Source organism: Nyctibius grandis, chromosome 8 (assembly GCF_013368605.1).
Source record: "Nyctibius grandis isolate bNycGra1 chromosome 8, bNycGra1.pri, whole genome shotgun sequence".
NCBI lineage: Eukaryota > Metazoa > Chordata > Aves > Nyctibiiformes > Nyctibiidae > Nyctibius > Nyctibius grandis.
In genome coordinates, this window is record NC_090665.1 from 24,544,545 (window position 1) to 24,562,872 (window position 18,328).

Below are 18,328 nucleotides of genomic sequence, written 5' to 3' on the forward strand. Positions count from 1 at the left end.
TTGCAAAGAGAAAACGTTTGTCAAATCAAATTGTACATAAAAGAAGTAGATTTAACATGAACTGCTGTGCATTAAATAACTTACTTTGGTTAAACATTCCTTCCATAACATTTAGAGAAGTATCAGACTCTGAAGAGGACGAGGAAGAAGAGTTTAGTCCCATTGTATGAGTTTTTGAGCATTCTACTGTTTGCGTTGTACGTTGGCACACAGCTTCCAAGGGCATGTAACATGGATGGTAATGATGAATCAAATGACATAATACTCTACCATCTGAGAAACACACTGTGAAATTTTCCACCTGTTAAATAAAATACAGTAAGATACAAGTTCCTTGATTTTTTGTTCCAAGTTAATTGGTATAAACTGGATATAGAATTTGTTATCTTGTACCTTTGAAAGTGACTAAGTGTAAATTTTTTTGAACAAAAAACATTTATGAAACTAGTGTTTCCTTTGAACATTCACTGTACAGTGACATACAGCTGTGAGAAACCAGAAACAAAGACATGTGAATCACTATGCAGTGAATCTCCAAGGTAAACATTTAAGAAACCAAAAGGAAAGCAATTTTTCTACAGAAGGATCCCTGAGAACTTCTACAGATACCTTTACACTAGGTATTCAGTACAGAAATAAGTTCTGAACTTGCATCAGTCCTAAGTGCTCTATTTTGCCCTTCAGCAAAAATAGCAGGTGTGATTGTATTCTGACCAGAGACAAATCTCTGAACAGGGCTTCTCTTCTTGGAAGGAACAAACAACATATCCCTTTTAAACAAACATCGCTTTGAGGAGAGGAACCCCCCTTACCATAAACATTAGTTTAATTCTCACAGTTCCTACAAATAGTGAAAATTTTATGCACAAATACTTTTAGGATGCTCATTAAAAAGCACTCCAAAAACCCCGTATTTCAGCAAAAATGTTGTATTTTTTTAAAGGCATTTTTATGCATAAGACTAACTGGAAGGGGAGATCCTTTTGCTCAAATCTGTTTAAAAGGAGAGCTGCAGCTAAACCCACAGAAAGAAGGTTATTTCAAATCAGATTAAACAAAGTCCAGAAGAATATTTAAAACTAATTACCATTGGCTGCCACTACATATTTGATAGTTTGAAGAATTCTGCTCTATAAAGAACAAGCATTCTTATGACAGCAAAAGATGTATTTGCTGAAACGTACATAAAACTATTTACCTTGATATTGTAAAATCCACAAACAACATTAACCCATGCCATCAGAAGCTTCACATTTTCACTGTAACTTTGAGGTGAGGAGTTACTATTATTATCATCTTGTACTCTACAACAACTTGGAAAATTCTTTAGAGCACTCAAGTGTGTTTTTCTCTTGTGTGCACTCTTTAAAAACTCAATTTCTTCCTTTAACTGTTCCACATCAAGAAAAACATCCACCTATTAGGAAGAAAAAAAAAAAACATTTTATTTATGTCACCAATAGTCTGACATGTCATGCATTATAGCAGCTGGTGCAGATATGGCGTTTTAAAGAGAAACTACTCTCACTACTCAGCAGTACCTGCTCACACTGAATCAGCAGTGGATAATCCAGACTTGCCAGCATAGATGGCAGCGTCTGCTACCAACTGCTTCAAATAAAAAAACCTACACCCACACTCCCACTGTTCTGTGTAAAACGGTTACTTCATTAGTTAATAGTTGGGGGAAACAGGGAAACGCCCTGAAACAGCCTGTGTAATTTCACCATACTTTCATAGGAAACAACAATTTCAGAGTCTCACCTGCATTTCTACTGAGTCCATGTACCACCCTTCCTCATTTTAGGGATTCTGAGAGGACTTGAACTGTTGTGAGAAGTTTTGGAGAACAAGTAGCATATCCACAGGGCTTGGATAAAGCCACTGCTCACGGAAATTATTTTGTTAATCAAAAGCAATGTAACTGTGACACATGCATACAGGAAAACTAACTGGAGGAAGGTAACTACTCACTGCTGTAACAGTAGTTAAGTAAGAAAATAGTTATATTTGATTTTTTGTTATGTTCTTCTTGCTCTCTGATAGTTCAGTGGCTATAGTCTTTGAAATTCTTGCTTTAGATATCGTTTATTGTACTTATATTCCTGATGACTTAGTGGTGAAATCCCACCTCAACTTGTATCTTATTTTACCTTTCATACTTTATGTTCCTTCCAACTGGATTTGTCAGCTGGATAGTTATTTTCAAAAGACTATCCCACTCAAATTAACTCTTAAAACAGTCTTAAGAAAACTATTTTTCCTTCCTCTACCAATTTTTTCCAGGGGCTTTGAAATGCCATTGGAGTAATTCTTATTTCAAGAATGTTTCTTCAAATTGACTGTTTCAAACAAATGGAAAAAAGCAGAAGAGCTATAGCTTCAGAGCGAATTCTAATTGTCTATCAGTGTAACCTCAAAATGTCCTTTCCACTTACCAGCATTTTGAGATCAACATTATTTTACTCTTAATTATCAATTCTGTTGGCATACAGCATAAAGTCAGAAGTTAAGTTTTTTACAAAAGCTTCCATGAATGTATACAAGAAAAAGCACAGTTAAAATGTTATCTAAACTGTATTGTTACAGAACAGTTAGTAGATTTAGGTAAGTTTGCATGGCACTTTGAACATACGAAGCGGATCGTTTCATAGTCTAAAATTTGATTAGTAGAGGCTTTCACAGACAAAAAATATTGCTGAAAGACTGGTGTTTTCATTATCTCTCATTCATAATTAGTAACAAACAAAGAAAATAAGTAATTGAATAATACCTGGAAGGCAAAGACAATTTTCCACAGGAGTGCCAACGTTCGTTCTCTGTGTCTATCCACAATATCCCTGGAGTCAATTGAAGCACCTATCAAATAAAACAAGGAATTAAAGTGTGCACTAGTCCTTTGATGCACTTAGAATAACCCTGATTTCCAGACCTTACCACTTTCATCTTTCAAGTTAATTCCTCGCTCTTTAAGGACATTAAGAACAATGTCAACATTATGCATCTTCTGTAGACGACTTATTGCAGGAACTCTCAGTTGTTTTGAAAGATTCCAGTTTTTGGTGAGAAGTTCCATTGTTCTCCTAACAAAGGGAATTTCACAGTTTAATGCCTTAGTTGAGGTCATCTTAAGTATTATATAAGAGAAAATAAATATTTCAAAATAATCTGTATCCACGTACACAAGACGAATGCCACATTGTAAGTCCACAGCCAGATTGGTTACAGCAAAATCAAATTCATCAAGTGGAGTTTGAATATGACTGACAGGTAGTCCTAAGAAACCCAGATGGCGGGACAGGTCACCTTCACCACTCAGGAAGTCCCGAGAAAATGCAAGCAGAAGGTCTTTGCTAGCCTAAAAGAAAAAAAAAAAGAAAAGAAAAGAAAAGAGAAAAAAAGATAATCTTAACGCTGCAATGTTTGTCAAGCATAATACAACTTTAATCCCTTGTCCCCCAAATTGCATTCCATATTTCCTTACCTAATACTTAAAATTATAATTTTTAATTTTTTTTTTTAGTTTCATTTTTAGCCAGTTCACACAGCTTTAATTTTCATCATACCTGGCTACCATGTCACTGAAAGCACCACCAAATTCAGAAATACTTTTTTTCAGCCTGTCTGCCTACATAGTACAAACCCAATAAAAGTTGATTTTATTTGAACATATTTGTTAATCAAAGCCTTTGTATGATAGATGTTGCATTGTCTTTCTTATCACAGCAGAATAACAGAAATAACAAACAGAAAAGCCCATCAAACTGACTTGCAGTTTAAGATCAGCTTCAGTATGCTACAGTGATATTTAAAAATAGTGCAGAAGCTTAGATGTAGAGAGGGAAGCCAGATAACATAAGATAATGGAGTTCTTCCTACAGGACCAACACCTCAAAATTTTCTTGGGAATTCCTTTGCATGATCGTGAGATGATGTGTTGAGAATGTTCGTGTAAAAGGCTGAACAGTTAAAGAAAAGTACATAGCCAGATTAAAAAAAAAAAAAAAAAAAACACACAACAGTATATTCCTCCAATATTGTCCTAAGACTCAATGTAGAAGACATCAAATCACAGCTCTCTTACCTTGAACTCTGCATCCTTACAAAAGAGGCAAGGGTCATGGTCAATCATTCTGGACCGTTTGGCACAATCCAGAAAGCAAACTAACAGCAGCACTTTTTTCAGCGTGAATTTTGACAAAGCTTCTTCATGACCTGAAACGACAGAACCTATTGAGTGCTAGTTCAAAAATTAAGTACTAAAAATAACCTATTTTTGGAAGTAGTAGTTACCTTCTCGGTAAAGGTGAGGCACAGAGGGATGTCTGTATTCAGCTGCAATGTCAGGGTTCCAAAGCAAGCGATTAAGGATGAATATTGCTAAACCCGTAACATCACTATTACTCTCCAAAGCTATCAGTTCACCATAAACAGTCTAATATGAAAGAAGAGGAAAAAAGCAGAACCGTTAAGAATTACCTCAAATACTATGAGGATTTTTTTGAATAACACACATTACTGAAATTCTGAAGTAGTAAATGGTAATTAGTCTCTAAAAATCAATCAGTTTTCCAAATCAGTCACTGAAGGATAAAACCAAAGGAAATTTCAGAATATCCAGTCTCATTTCAAAACATGTATGATCATCTGCATCTGAGGAATCAATCAGGAACTTCCTTAAGACAAGCACATATTTCTCCAGTTCAGTCAAGAGTGAAACTGATAGGAAACTGCTGTTGTGTTATTGGTCAGGGAGTTAACTTCCACTTTCCTTGATTAAATATTTTTCTTTTTAATAAAGTAAGCACTTTTTTAAAGCAAATCTGTTATAATAATTTAAAAAAGATGTAAACATGCTATAACTGAATTGAACCTACCTGGATTATTAAAACAGAAAGTACAAAGAAACCTGAAATATCCCCTACTAAAAAAAAAAATGCCAGATGTCCTTTAAACTTTGATCATAGTCCATAAATTCTGCACTTACCTCCAAACCTATACGCAGCCACAAAGGGTTGTAAGATAAAAGCCAGTTAAGGACCTTCTGCCTCTCTCCTGCAAGAGAGCATCTTATATTTTACATCCAGCAAACACTTCGTATTATAGCAAAAATTTCTATCAAACGATTTTAGATTAAATCAACTTAGTGTTAAATAACCCATTTCCTACTTACAAGAAAAGGAAGGATGCAAAGTTTTAGTATTCTTACCTACATCTTTCCAGAGGTGTCTGTCTTTGCGAACTAGCAAACGCCTAGTTTCAATCTCAACTTCCAGCTTCTTAATAGCTTTAACCATTGTTTCAGATGTAAACAAACGGCAAGCATCACGTCGTAACTTATTCAGCTTACGACGAGCTGTATAAGCTTTTAGAGATGCTTCATCTTTCGTTGGTGCTTTAGGAACACTGGTTTTATGATTATTCTCTTCTCCCAAGATAAGAGCAGCTGCATTTACTGTTTAAACACACACAAAAAGTATGCATTTACATCTCAAATAAAGGTAGCTTTGCCCACCTCATTTTTTTCTCCTCTCTAAGTTCACATTTTGTTATTTTCCTTCTGACTAATGACTTTAGCCCTCAAGAAGCTTATCAGCTGTTGCACTAAACATATTGTCAAGTACATTAGTCAAATATTTAATATAACAATGCTTATTTCATAAGCATATTCATAAGTGCTAGGAATGCAGTTTTAAGATTAATTGTACCATATTAAATTTTTTAGATTGAAGCTAAAGATAGAGGAAAAAGTACGTTACCATCATTTTAGTAACTCCACAGCAGGTGGGTATTCCCCACTCAACACCCACTGAGAAGTGCCACAGCCACACATTCCAGTGTATTTGTTATTGCAGAGCACACTCCCCATTCAGGTGTGTGGTATGCTGCGCTTGGCATGAGCAAGTGTGCCATCCACACATCACAAGTGGACAGTATGACTCTGAAAAGGGTTAGATTGTTATAAAACTCTGCTGGGATGGACAGCACTGGCTCAAGTTGCATCAGGGGAGGTTTAGATTGGATATTAGGAAAAATTTCTTCACCGAAAGGGTTGTCAAACATTGGAACAGGCTGCCCAGGGAAGTGGTGGAGTCACCATCCCTGGAGGTATTTAAAAGACATGTAGATGTGGTGCTTAGGGACATGGTTTAGTGGTGGACTTGGCAGTGCTGGGTTAACAGTTGGACTTGATGGTCTTAAAGGTCCTTTCCAACCAAACCGATTCTGTGATTCTAACTGCTTTTGGTGTAGTATATTCCATATTCCTAGCATAACTGTTTGGAAACACATTATCAAGTATTTGATTTATGATTATCACAGTTTTAAGTCAAAAGCTGAAAAGGGAAAGACAGGTGATACATAAAATCTAAAAACCAAAAATCTGCTCTTACCTAAGAGCTTAATGTTACACAAACTGAAGTGACAAATTGGGACTAGTGTTAAGCTAGCACTACTATTCATTAATATTAATAAAGCATGCTACATAATGTTTAAGAACATTAAAAGACAAAGGGAAATTCTTATACTCTTACCTTGTGAGATGTTTGTTTTTACACTGAAGTCATCAGGGGTAAGTACAAAATTTAACCACCAGGTGAAACCTCGTTGCTGCTTCTCCTTCCACCGCTCATCATAAAACATGTTTTTAGCAGCAAAAGGCATTGGGTGCCTAGGGATGACTTAATTAAAAAAAGTAAGTCTCTCCAGTTCTTGAAATGTTTGATAACCAATACACATTTCATTGTGGAAATGATTAACGTTTGACACTCCATTTAGCACTATAGCAGAACAAGGTAGATTGTTAGAATCTTCAGTGACTTGCAGATCCGCCACCATTAAATACACTTCAGCCACAAAACATGGATTAAGTTATTAAAGCACTAAAACAAAGACAAGATTTCTAGAATCCAGGTCATTTGCAACGCACATCTTGGGGCAAAGCCAAGTTGCGTTGGATTACAACCAGAAAGAACCATTTTATAGATTTTTCTGATCTGATCAAAATAGCATTATTAGCTCTGCAAAATCAGTATCTTTTTGGTAAGAAGTTTTCTCTTCTTAGGTATTCTGTTGTTGCATTAAAATGTTATCAGATATGGAATAGGCATTTCACTCATAACCATTCAGTCAATTGCAAACATATCTGTAATGTAGCTTTTATACTTAAAGGCAAAACTGGAGGAAAGTAACATTTACCTTCAGCTGGCCACATGTTGCAACCAATTTTCTTATGAGTAGTCAAAATGGAACATGAAAGGTCTCATATATTTTTCTGCTAGATGTTGATTCATTGCAGGTACAATCTTGTATTTCATCTCAACTCTAACCAGCTGGGTCTTACCAATCACTAGCAGTACAGCAATTGTGACATTCAGTTCGGTGTATACTGTTTTACTAAATACCAGAAGTCTGCCTACCTGTTTTCAGTGGTTTCACGAACGTCAGGTGAGACTGAGCCAATCCAGGGATGGGTTTACTAATTCTGTTTGCAGTTTTAGATGCTTGCTTAAGTGAAGAACCTACAAGCATTAACACAGAAATATCAACAACAAATATGGCAGTGAAAGTTAATGTATGTATCACTTAAAAAGCATGGAATTGGAGTAATTCCCCATGACTCCATACAAAATACCAGTTATCTCCTGTTGACGGAAAAAGTTAAATAAAGCAGTTTGACTACAATCAAAAGGGAAAAATAGTCAAGAGTAAATAAGAGCTATCGTATTTCACAGTTCTTCCATACACTATGGAAACATACTGTTTGCAATTCATTATCTTATGGCTAGAAACACTAAGCTAACTGGTAAAAACATTCATTAGAACATGCGAAAGTGTGTATTCTATAAGCATTTGGGGTAAGAGGTATGACTTTTCAGAGCTTGACTCGCCTCCTCCCACAGTTAGACGCCATCCCACATGGATACTCACTTCAGAGCAGCCTGACTTGTATTGGTTTAGGCATCACAGCACCAGCTAATAAGTATTATCCACCACATAGCAGTAGAAGGACTTAAATAAAACACAAGGAAAAGATGCAGACCCAGGCTTTCTGAACTCTCAACATACAAAAATACACTTTTAGCGCAATCATTTTGTTACATTGACACTAAATGAAGGATTAAAAAAGTATGCTGTTGCAGACGGACTATAGTTGCTGCCTGAGCCCCCTGACAAGATAGTAGTTCAGAAACAAAAGACAGATATCATAAATTACAGGTTGCACCCTCCTGCTTAGCTGAAGTAGTGTTTTTCATAGAACATTCACTTCTAGAGAAGTGGAAGTCATCCCAATCTCTCATGCACTTCTAATAAATTTTAAATACATTCTGATAATTTTTAATAAAGTTGGATCTCAAGTGGATTAAATTAATGATGGGCATTTCAAAGTTAACTTCCAGCAGCGAAATACGATTTTTCTTCGTGAAGTCAAGAGTCAATGTCAATGCAATTAAAAGGTTAAATATTTCTCAAGAAAAATTGTAAATCAAAGCTGTCATAATTTTGGGGTTTCACAACTAGAATTACCAGACACCAAAGACATTTTGGGCCCACAGAATACTTCCTTGTGCAGCCCATCTATCCTTACCCTAATGGATGAATAGAAATAACCTGCTACATAACTCAGCTTTTTCTGCTGCACACTAACACCGTTCGTGTGTTATGTTTTTATGTAGACTATCTTATAAAGCCTGAAATCAAAATGCATTACTGAAAGCCCCAAATCAAATCTAGATCACAGGACAGATCACTTGAACTGAAGCAAGCAGCATGTTATTTTGATCTGAAAGCCATGATGAATTTTTCCTGCTAGTTATATTGCAGGGACTACATAAAGATTCTGCAAATTAAATGCTGCTTTCAGTTACAAATCCTCATTCTTTTTCTATTCCAGAGCATATTTGGGACAGACACATTTAGAAAACCCAAAATACATTGAAATACAAGAAGTCAACTTCTGATCTTCAAGCAACAAAGTCTTGGCAAACTATAAGCAGAAAGATCTACACAAGGCTGACAACAAGCTAATTACAGACAGCAAAAAGCAGGCAGTATGAACGAGACTTGGGAACTACATATTTGAAAACATGTGACCACAACAATGGAGTCAAATATTCACAATAGTAAGTGTACATGATAGAAATCTCATGCAGTAAGCTTCTAGCAAATTTTAATTACATAACAAGGGCTCTGCTCCAGAACTGCCAGATACTTTTCCTATTGCTGTCATTAACAAGCTCTACAAAAGAATAAAGTAAATTTGAAGCCAAATACATAACCAAAAACTCTGACTCAGTTTTCAAATTCTTTGAATGCAGATAGTATCTAACAAATTGCAAAGGCCCACATTTCAGAGATACAAAATATCCTGACAGTTGCTAGACAGTTCAGTTTGCTATACAAATTTCATAATCAAAGGCATCTTTCAGAAAGTGGTAAATGAAGGAAATCCTGCTTACTGGCTTTCTTCCTCTGCCCTACTCTCTCTCGGTTTGTGGGTTTGAAGGCTGATGGTCTCATAGCAGCATGCGTTTTATTGTCCACACTAGATGTAAGAGTTCTTTTTCTTTCCACTTCTTCCACATACACTGGAGCTGTAACTCTATGATTTTCTACATATATTTCACCTCTCCTCTTACGACACAAAGAAGTTGATCCAGTAGGAGATGAATTTATGTTGTCATTGTGACACTTATTTTCAGCTGAAATGGGACCTATAACTGGAAGGTGTTTAGATATTTCTGCTTTTGTATGTACAGGCACCACATTAGCACATTCCATTATTGCTTTGCTAAGGCATTTTTTAGATTTTGGGTTGAGGGTTTCCATTCCTTTTTCTTCAGCAGCATCAGGCTTATTTTTTATGACAGTGGCAGAAAGAAGTGGACGCTTCTTTAGTTGCTGTCTCTGAGAAGAATTGTGAGTCTGAAGTTCCTCTGTGGGAAGAAAACTGAAGTGATTTTTTTTGGGTTTGTCATAATGAAGTACCTGTGATTCTACATCATGCATCTCAAAGTCTTCACTTAAGTTGCATTCTATATGACCATGTGTTTTTGTCTCTACATCTCCTTTTTTTTTCCATTTTGAGGGTAGGAATTTCTTCACAACATAAGTCTCTGTAGTAGATGATATTAAAGCTGCCTCAAGTTTAGGAGTCTTTGATTGCTTATCTGACAAGCTGTCTTTCACAAACTGATCAGGTGACAGAATTGGAACAGGCTGCTCTATTTTATCTATATCCATATCCACTTGATAACTGTCATTCACAAAAGAATCTGGACTTAAAATTCTCCTTGTACTTAAAACAGGCAGAGATGCTGAGTGTTCTGGAGTACAAACTGGTAAGAGTGAGCAATTAAGAATTCCTTCATTGTTTGAAACTGGCAGTTGTGCTAATCCAGCAGAAATGTATGCACTTTCAGATTTTAATTCATTGTGCTCACTAACAAAGTTCTTGACATTACAGCTGTCTATTTCAGGCAATAACGCCTCATTTACAGTAGCATCAATATCCGAGAATGTAGTAGATCTTCTCATTGCAAGCGGTGTGCAAACAGTATTACCGTGTTCCTCCAGCACTGGTGCAATAGGATGTATAGGTAATTTATTTTCTGGGCCATCAAGAGAGCAATTTCCTGGGGATATACTATTTTGCATTGTGTTCTGATTTTCACATGGCTGAAGTGGGCTTCTAAGTCTATCCACCTTCTGGGAAACTTGAAAGGTTTTATTAAAATTTTTAACTTTTGAAGTACTTTTTTTAACTTTTCTTAAAACAGATGTTTCTAAAGAGTTTTTCTTTTTTATAGTATCCCAAAGACTCTTCTGAAAAAGAAGCATAAATAAAAGTTAGTATGCTGATTTTCTACATATTTTTATGTGTAAAAGTTAACATTACTGGTGTATTCATTCAAAGTCTAAAAATACTATAAATAGAACACCTAGTACCAAATTCACTGTAAGTTATTTCCAGGCTTGAAAACAGGTTTTTTGGTCATGTTTTGGTTTTATTCTCTAAGCTGTAATGCCACCAAGTATCTGCTTTTCAATCCAGCTGAAAAAACTTTGAAGACCATGGGCATTCCAACAGACAGCATCATTTATCAAATTTTAATTCTCTTTCACTGAATTTGCTACTAATAAAAGCACTATCTGTGTCAGCTATGCCAAAGTAATAGATTAAGACACATAATAAACACACACTCACCTTTTTCTTCAGAGGCTGCTCAGCAGCACCCAGGAGCACAGCTTGATGCTTTACAATGCCATTAATAAGAAAGTTACCAGTTCTCTGACTTTTCCTTCTTCTAATGGTGTCCATGATATAGAGACAAAGATTCTTTGTCCTGACTATTAGAGAAAAAGAAATGTTTAATATCTAGTACTTAGGTACACTTATGTAACATCAAAGATTAATCACATGAGAAGTGGTATACAGAAGTAACATATATTCTGACAACATGAAATGATAAACAATTGTTAAATGTTTAAATGCCATTTTTTCCCCTCTGGCATATAAATTTAAGCAACCTCTACCAAAACTGTTGTCTTACTAAAAGAGCATATACCTCTCAATGAAACTATAATGGGAAGCAAGCAAGAACATGTATAAATATAACACATAGTAGAAGGGACAAGATTTGAGTAAAGGTAAGTAGAAAAAATTACATATTTTTTTGCACATATTAACCAATAAGTCCTGTAAAGTAATTCTGAGATAATTATATTTGGACTAGTAATCAGAGGTTAATTTTTAGGACAGTAGCTGAATCTAAATACAAGTGTCATTTTTTTTTTGAGTCAAATGACCTGCAAAACGAGCTTTGACACACAACTTCACTAAATAAAAATGAAGACACTGCAAATGAACAAGGAAGTTGTGGAGCTACATATGATCTATGTAAAGATTCTTCATGCACAGTGACCACATCATTTCGGTGCTCTGTTGATACCAACACTAACAGACCAAACAATGGTTATACCTCAGACGAAATCAAAAACAGAGTGTGAAAATGACCAATCTCTTGAGCATTTGAATTAGGAGTTCCACTTCCTCGGGCAGATGCATTTAATGAAACCATACAAACTAATTCCCTATGTGCTTATACAGTAAAGCCAGTCAACAACAGTTAGTATTCATTAATTACTACAGGAAGTTTTTATTCAAATACTTCACAGTGCGACTCCAACCTATTTTTATACACATACTGTTGCACGAGATCTCCAGAGAGTTTCCTCCTCTCTTACAGAGGCTCTAGAGTGTAGATGACCATAGATACACGTTTGTCCAAACTGTCTTTTCAAAAATCGCCATTGATTGGATTAACCATAGTTTCTATTTCCTTGGGAATTGTAAAGATTTATTCCCAGATTAAGCCTGCTTTACTCTCTATTAATTAACATGCAGAACAGTGAATTAGTATCCTCTTCACAACAAGCTCCCCCAGCCTTTTTCCTAAACTAAACAGATGTCCTCCAACTTTTTGAGAGGTCACGTTTTAAACACCTCTTATTCTTCTGCCTGTCTTTAAAATCACATTCCCGGAGAACAATTAATTTTTTTTTTTTGCACCTTACTGCAAAAAAACCCCTCTGTTGAGTCAGGATTTACCGCCTTCGCAGCCTGCGACAGCCCCAAGACCCCGACAGCTCTAACCCCGTCATCTACAGCTCCAGCTCCTCCCCTTTACGCGAACAGCGAGACACGAACACAACACACACAAACCCCACCCGAGCGGGGGTGCGGCTTTCGTGTACCGGCTGCCTAAAACCGCAGCACTCCGGGCCAGGAGACGCCTGGCTTCTCCCGGGGGAGGATCACGCTGCAAACCGCAACACTCCTCACGCCGGCGGAGCGGCTCAGGCGGGGAGCGGCCCGGCCCCCCTTCGCCTCCAACCCTTGCGACCGCCCAGCCTGCTGCCGCAGGGCACGGCTCGGGGCCCCCTCGCGTGTCACACAGTCATACACACCCACCCCCGCTCCCTGCCGCGGCCTCCCGCGCCCGCCCCGCCCGGTACCTGCACAGAAAAGCGGCGATGCGCGAGGCTGAAGCCCCTGGCCGAAGCCGGGAAGCGCTCCACGACCACCTCGACATCCTCCGCGTTGGGGTTGTCGATGCCCAGGAGGCGCGTGCGGCAGGCGCCGACACGCAGGCTGCCGAAGCTGAGGAACGGCGGCCGGGAGAAGCGGCTCAGGACCAGCACGGCGGGGGCTTCGTCCGCGTCCTCCTCAGTTCCCTGCTCGTCCCAGCGCCGCCGCCCAGGCTTGGCGGCAGCGCTCCGCTCCCACACCGCCGCTGCGGGGAAGAACGCCGCGGCCATGCCCGGCGCAGAACCCCGGAACGCGCCAGGCTCCAGCTCTCTGCATAGACAGCGCTCCCTCAGCGCACCAACCGCCGCGTCTCCGGCCGACCGTTCAAACGCGACACCCTGCCAATCCCCGCGCGAACTCGTCCCACCCCCTCGCCTCTCCGCCAATCAGCGCGGGGCGTTTTATTTAAACAGCGAGGCGAGGCGAGGCGCCTCCCAGTGCCTGGCGCGGAGCTGGCACTGGGAGACAGCCCGAGGGTGGGCCTTGGGGAGCCGGAGTGGCGCTTCGAAATTAAAACACAAATAAATACATTTAGCAAACCTCCATGCTAAAAAAAAATAAAATAGAAATAAATCAAGCAAAGCCAAGTATTTTTCTAAATAAATTTAATTTACAAAATATTTTAAAATAAAAAGTAGAATGAGATGCACACAAATGCGATGAAAAAAATTGCCTCATCTGTTTATCTTTCATGAGCTTTAAAACTGAAAGACATACAGAATATTGTGTTTCCATGCTGTTTAAAATAAAAGGAGCAGAAATTAAAACTTGGCATGAGCACCCCTGCAAGAAATCCTGTGAAGCAAGCAATGTTAAGACAAAAGAACTTTACTTTTCCATAACAAACAAAATCACACATAGGACTGAGTACTTCTACATTTACAGTACACTTCCTAACTTCTCCTTCCTAAAAAGACAACTTTACTTAAAGACTTCCATCTAAAATATCAACCTATACAGATCACATTTAAAACACGTTATCTCATATACCAGTGACAAAATACTGAGTTTATTTCACCTTATTCTTTCATATAAAAGGACCAACATTTAAACATGACCAAAATGGTTATGGGGGATTAAAAAATTTTGCCATTGTTACCTTTAATCTGTCAAATCCTTTTAAACCAAGACATTTCTTATGAACCATGAAAAAGACCCTTACAAGCTTAAGCAAAGTGACTGCCCTGCATTATATTCTGCCAGTGTCATTCTTCAATACATACCATGAAACAACCAAATCACTGTGAAATGATATTGTAGAAAAAGATCACACGTGACAGTAGTCACAAGGACCTACAGATAAATACACTCTATTTCACTTCAGCTTTACTCGTATGGAGAACATGCAATCTGGATCAGTTACGCATGTATGCTCAATACAGAAAAATTTCACATCTTTTTTAGTGTTTTCAGGGAAAAAAACCTCTTCATCTACAACAGCCTTCTCAGAATTCATTCATAATTCTACATTCATGAACTTCTACACAGAAGTGGTTTTAAATTTAAAAACTTGAGGGTCATTTATGCCTTAGCACTCCATAACACATCTCATGTTCCATCAAGCACGTTACGAGGCAATTCCTTTGAAGCATTCTTCAGAGTTCTGGATGCTCCTTCACATTTGTCACTAGGGAAATAAGCTTAGCTCTTTGATGATACCAAATAAATCTTTTGTTATTGTGTTCTGGCATGACCCGTCTTTAAAAATAACTACCCGAATTATAAACCAGACTGAAGTAGCACTATATTTTCAAGGAAACCACAGCCTTACAGAAGATACATCATCACCATTACAATTACTGATGTTCAGCATAAACAGAACCCATGAGAGCCATACTTCTGTAGGAAAAGTGTCAGTGCTCAAAGAGGAAATTCCAATATAAATAAATAAACTGAACATAAAATCCACTTAAAGAATTAAAGGCAGTGACCCAGTCAACAACCAGAAATTTGTTCAGCAAAAAAAATACAAAATTGAATGTTTAAACAGAATGAGTGCAGTAAGTTCTCAGAACCAGGCAGCAGTTTAGAGTACCAACACGGACTCCACCCTTCTCCCCAAAGGTCAGCATGTGAAAAAGACCAACTTTTTGCAATGTGCCACTGATCATTCTTTACAGATATTTTTAAGAGACCTGCTTCTTCATTCTTTGGCAACAAATGGTCAACTTTGTCAATGACTGCCAGATAAAACATAGCCTTTGTTGTAAAAGCACCCTCCAGATCAACAGGACGTGCACTCTTGGATGAGTACATACACAAGTTGAAATGGAGGTACCAGACACCTATGGAGTTTCAACCCATGCAGCTGTGAGGTGCAGATCTCTGCCCTTCAACTCAAGTCCTCTTAAGAGCAACTGTCCTCCATCAAGCAGAGATCAGCTAGTTCCACCTACCAAACGAAGTACCAGTCCATGAAAATTAACTTTGCTCATATATGAATTTTAAATAGATGTAAAGCCATAAGAATTATAGCTCATGATATTAAAAAATAAAAACTACGTATCTAGCATGTAAGCTTTCCTATTTTCTTTCACTGACAACTGGCAATGATCCAGCCTGACCAGCAGGTAAAAACACTAACTAGTAGGGTTATCTGCAAATAAAAGAACGCCAAAGAACTAGGTCATTTTTTCCAGGAATGACTAGTAATTCTGGTTACCCAAACAGCAAAGATAGTGCTCGTTTTTCTGAAAAACGAGTCCTTTTATAATCTGTTCCTTGTTGGGCACCGAAAAACATGAAGCCCTTTGGAAGATATTGACCTTAATGTTTTCTGAATAATCAACTGAACTAGAGAAAAAGCCATTATTCATATGTAATTCATATTCATATATAAAAGGCACAATCATGAAAGAATTTTAAAAAGGACATTATCAAGTAAATATGCTCCAAATACCATTTTATTATTTTCCTAGAGTGCCTTCCGAACAGACCAGATTTTAAAAGAAAAAATTAGTCACCAACTATTTTTAAGCCACTGTTTTGTCAAAATCCTACAATACTTTTTTCTACCGTAGGACAGAAAAGACAAGAAATAACAAAGTTAGGCTTTTTAGTCTGAGAACTTCACTGACACCATTGATGTCGGATTATTTTTAACGGTACAATTATAAATGCTGGAAATCATGTTTCACATCCACATGCGTTAATATGAATATGATACATACACGTCGACTTGAAAACTACACATAAAACAGTAGTTGCCAAGCCATGGAGTGCAAAGATGACAGAAACAGTTTTATTTTGAAAGGAGATGAAGGTGGAGTTAGAAAGCAAGAAGGGCAGTACTTGATAGTGTCCTTTCAGAAGGTGGCATTCAATGGCCTCATTATTGCTGTATATTTGCTAGTATTCAGCTTCTTACCAGATATATTTACAGCACGTCTGTCTGAACATTCCCAGAGCACAGCTCTAAATTTTACTTTAGAGATACAAACATAGAACAGTTAAACATATGTAGTCCTGTTTTAGAAACTGAACTTTTAAAGTTTAGGACTTCTATTGTGCTTCTTTGGCTAAGTCCTATTTAAATATTGATAACATTTAAAATTCTATAACTCTGCCACTATTTAACAGCTAACAGAAATCTTTGGTGTGTTTAGGTTAAGAATCCATTAGAGTACAAGCTTCAGAACATGAACATTCAGGCAGCTCTGGCCCCTCTCCTGCACACTGCTCAACACTGAAGTACATGGCGATTAAAAGAATCTAACACCAAAGTATTCGAATAGGATTTAAAATGATCAGTGCCATTTAGTTTATAGAACCGGGATGATAAACGAGCTTTTCACCACAGATCACTTGTGCCCAGGTCATTGGATAAATTTAAGAGTTACAATAATACACATATGTCCAGTTTCCCATTTTAAAGTTTCTTTAATATAATAATTTAATAATAGGGAAAACTGAGGAAAATTTTGCCTTAATATGTAATTCTTGTGAGGAATAATGAAGACTATAAAATTACTTCAGATACTTTCTTTGGCATAATATTCACCAAACAGAATAATTATTTTTAAAGTAGGCTTAAAATAGAAAGCTTGATAGGGTTAAATTATACTAGATTTCATGGTGAATTACACTAGACTTGTATTTCAAAATGGTTCTTTTGGAAAAAAAACTTATGTCTAGTAAAGAAAAAGCTAAAAATAATTAGACATAAATACTCTCAAGAGTTTGACTTCGTTTTATAAACAGAGTACAAGAAAGTGAGAAACAAAACAATTTCATTAGCAACTCACAAGAGATTTATAATTACTGATTATTTCTTTTTTAAAATAGAAGTTGAGTACTGTTCTGGAAATAACAGCCTTTAAGTTTCTTCTCTATCACAGATAACCTGAAAATGGGCACACTAATGTGGGACCCTGTTATAACTTGTGCTCTAACAAGGATAAACAATGCCCATCCTTTATGACTATTCATAGATTAAAATGACCTTGCAAATACTCCCATTTCTTTCAAAGTTAAGAGTGTGGGGCACACTTCAGAAGACAAATAAGATTGAAAAAAACAAGAAAAAAATGCACATTAAAATGATATAGGACTAACTGTAGAAAATTAGACAATACCATTGTCTAGATCTTCCCACATAATTTAATATTATAGATCAAGGAAGAATTAAGAGGCAAAATTTAGGCAGCCTAATTATACCTAGGTGGATCACCAAACACCCTGTTTAGTGCCTTCATAAAATACCTGAATCACTTTTCAGAAGAATCTAGCTCCTGTGTCCATTGGCTAGGCTCCAGAGTCTGGCAGACTTTAAAACCCTCCAAAAGTGCCTGAGGGTTCAAGTAAAATGATATTTTAATTTGTATGTGAAACATAATTGAAAGTTTGTGTTTTATATCCCTGCCTGCCCTTACAACTTTTAATGAATTTGATACAGTTCTTATTCTTCCAGAATGCTTTCTATTACACTTCAAACATTAACTCAAAGTGAGATGCAGAAAGGCAATTTTTTTTTTAAATTAATAGCCAGATACGTAATTACATTTTTCAGCCACTATCCTTAAAAGATATTTCAAAGCATCATTTTTAAAAGACCATCTATAAGATTTTTAAAAACTCTTAAAATCACAAGAAACACTCTTTCAGTATGCATCAAAATGTGCCTCAATGTTCAAATATTATGTAAACAAACCTGTTTTTTCCAAAACTATGCAGAAGACTCATGAGTCCAAATAAAATCTTATAAATATAATCTTAATTGCCATATCAGCCTTGTGTTGG

At 37.0% G+C, this 18,328-nt stretch overlaps 1 protein-coding gene across 1 annotated transcript in view; it reads right to left on the reverse strand.

The window, feature by feature from the left end:
- ASPM (assembly factor for spindle microtubules) overlaps positions 1-13,320 on the reverse strand; it is a 31,497-nt gene extending 18,177 nt beyond the window's left edge. Inside the window, 15 exon segments of the mRNA XM_068406437.1 lie at positions 85-301; positions 1,199-1,417; positions 2,774-2,859; positions 2,938-3,083; positions 3,183-3,358; positions 4,085-4,215; positions 4,294-4,435; positions 4,988-5,055; positions 5,210-5,455; positions 6,534-6,680; positions 7,419-7,520; positions 9,459-10,824; positions 11,207-11,274; positions 11,277-11,349; positions 13,018-13,320. Coding sequence (XP_068262538.1) covers positions 85-301; positions 1,199-1,417; positions 2,774-2,859; positions 2,938-3,083; positions 3,183-3,358; positions 4,085-4,215; positions 4,294-4,435; positions 4,988-5,055; positions 5,210-5,455; positions 6,534-6,680; positions 7,419-7,520; positions 9,459-10,824; positions 11,207-11,274; positions 11,277-11,349; positions 13,018-13,320 — 3,490 coding nt within the window.
- Positions 13,321-18,328: the final 5,008 nt, after the last annotated feature.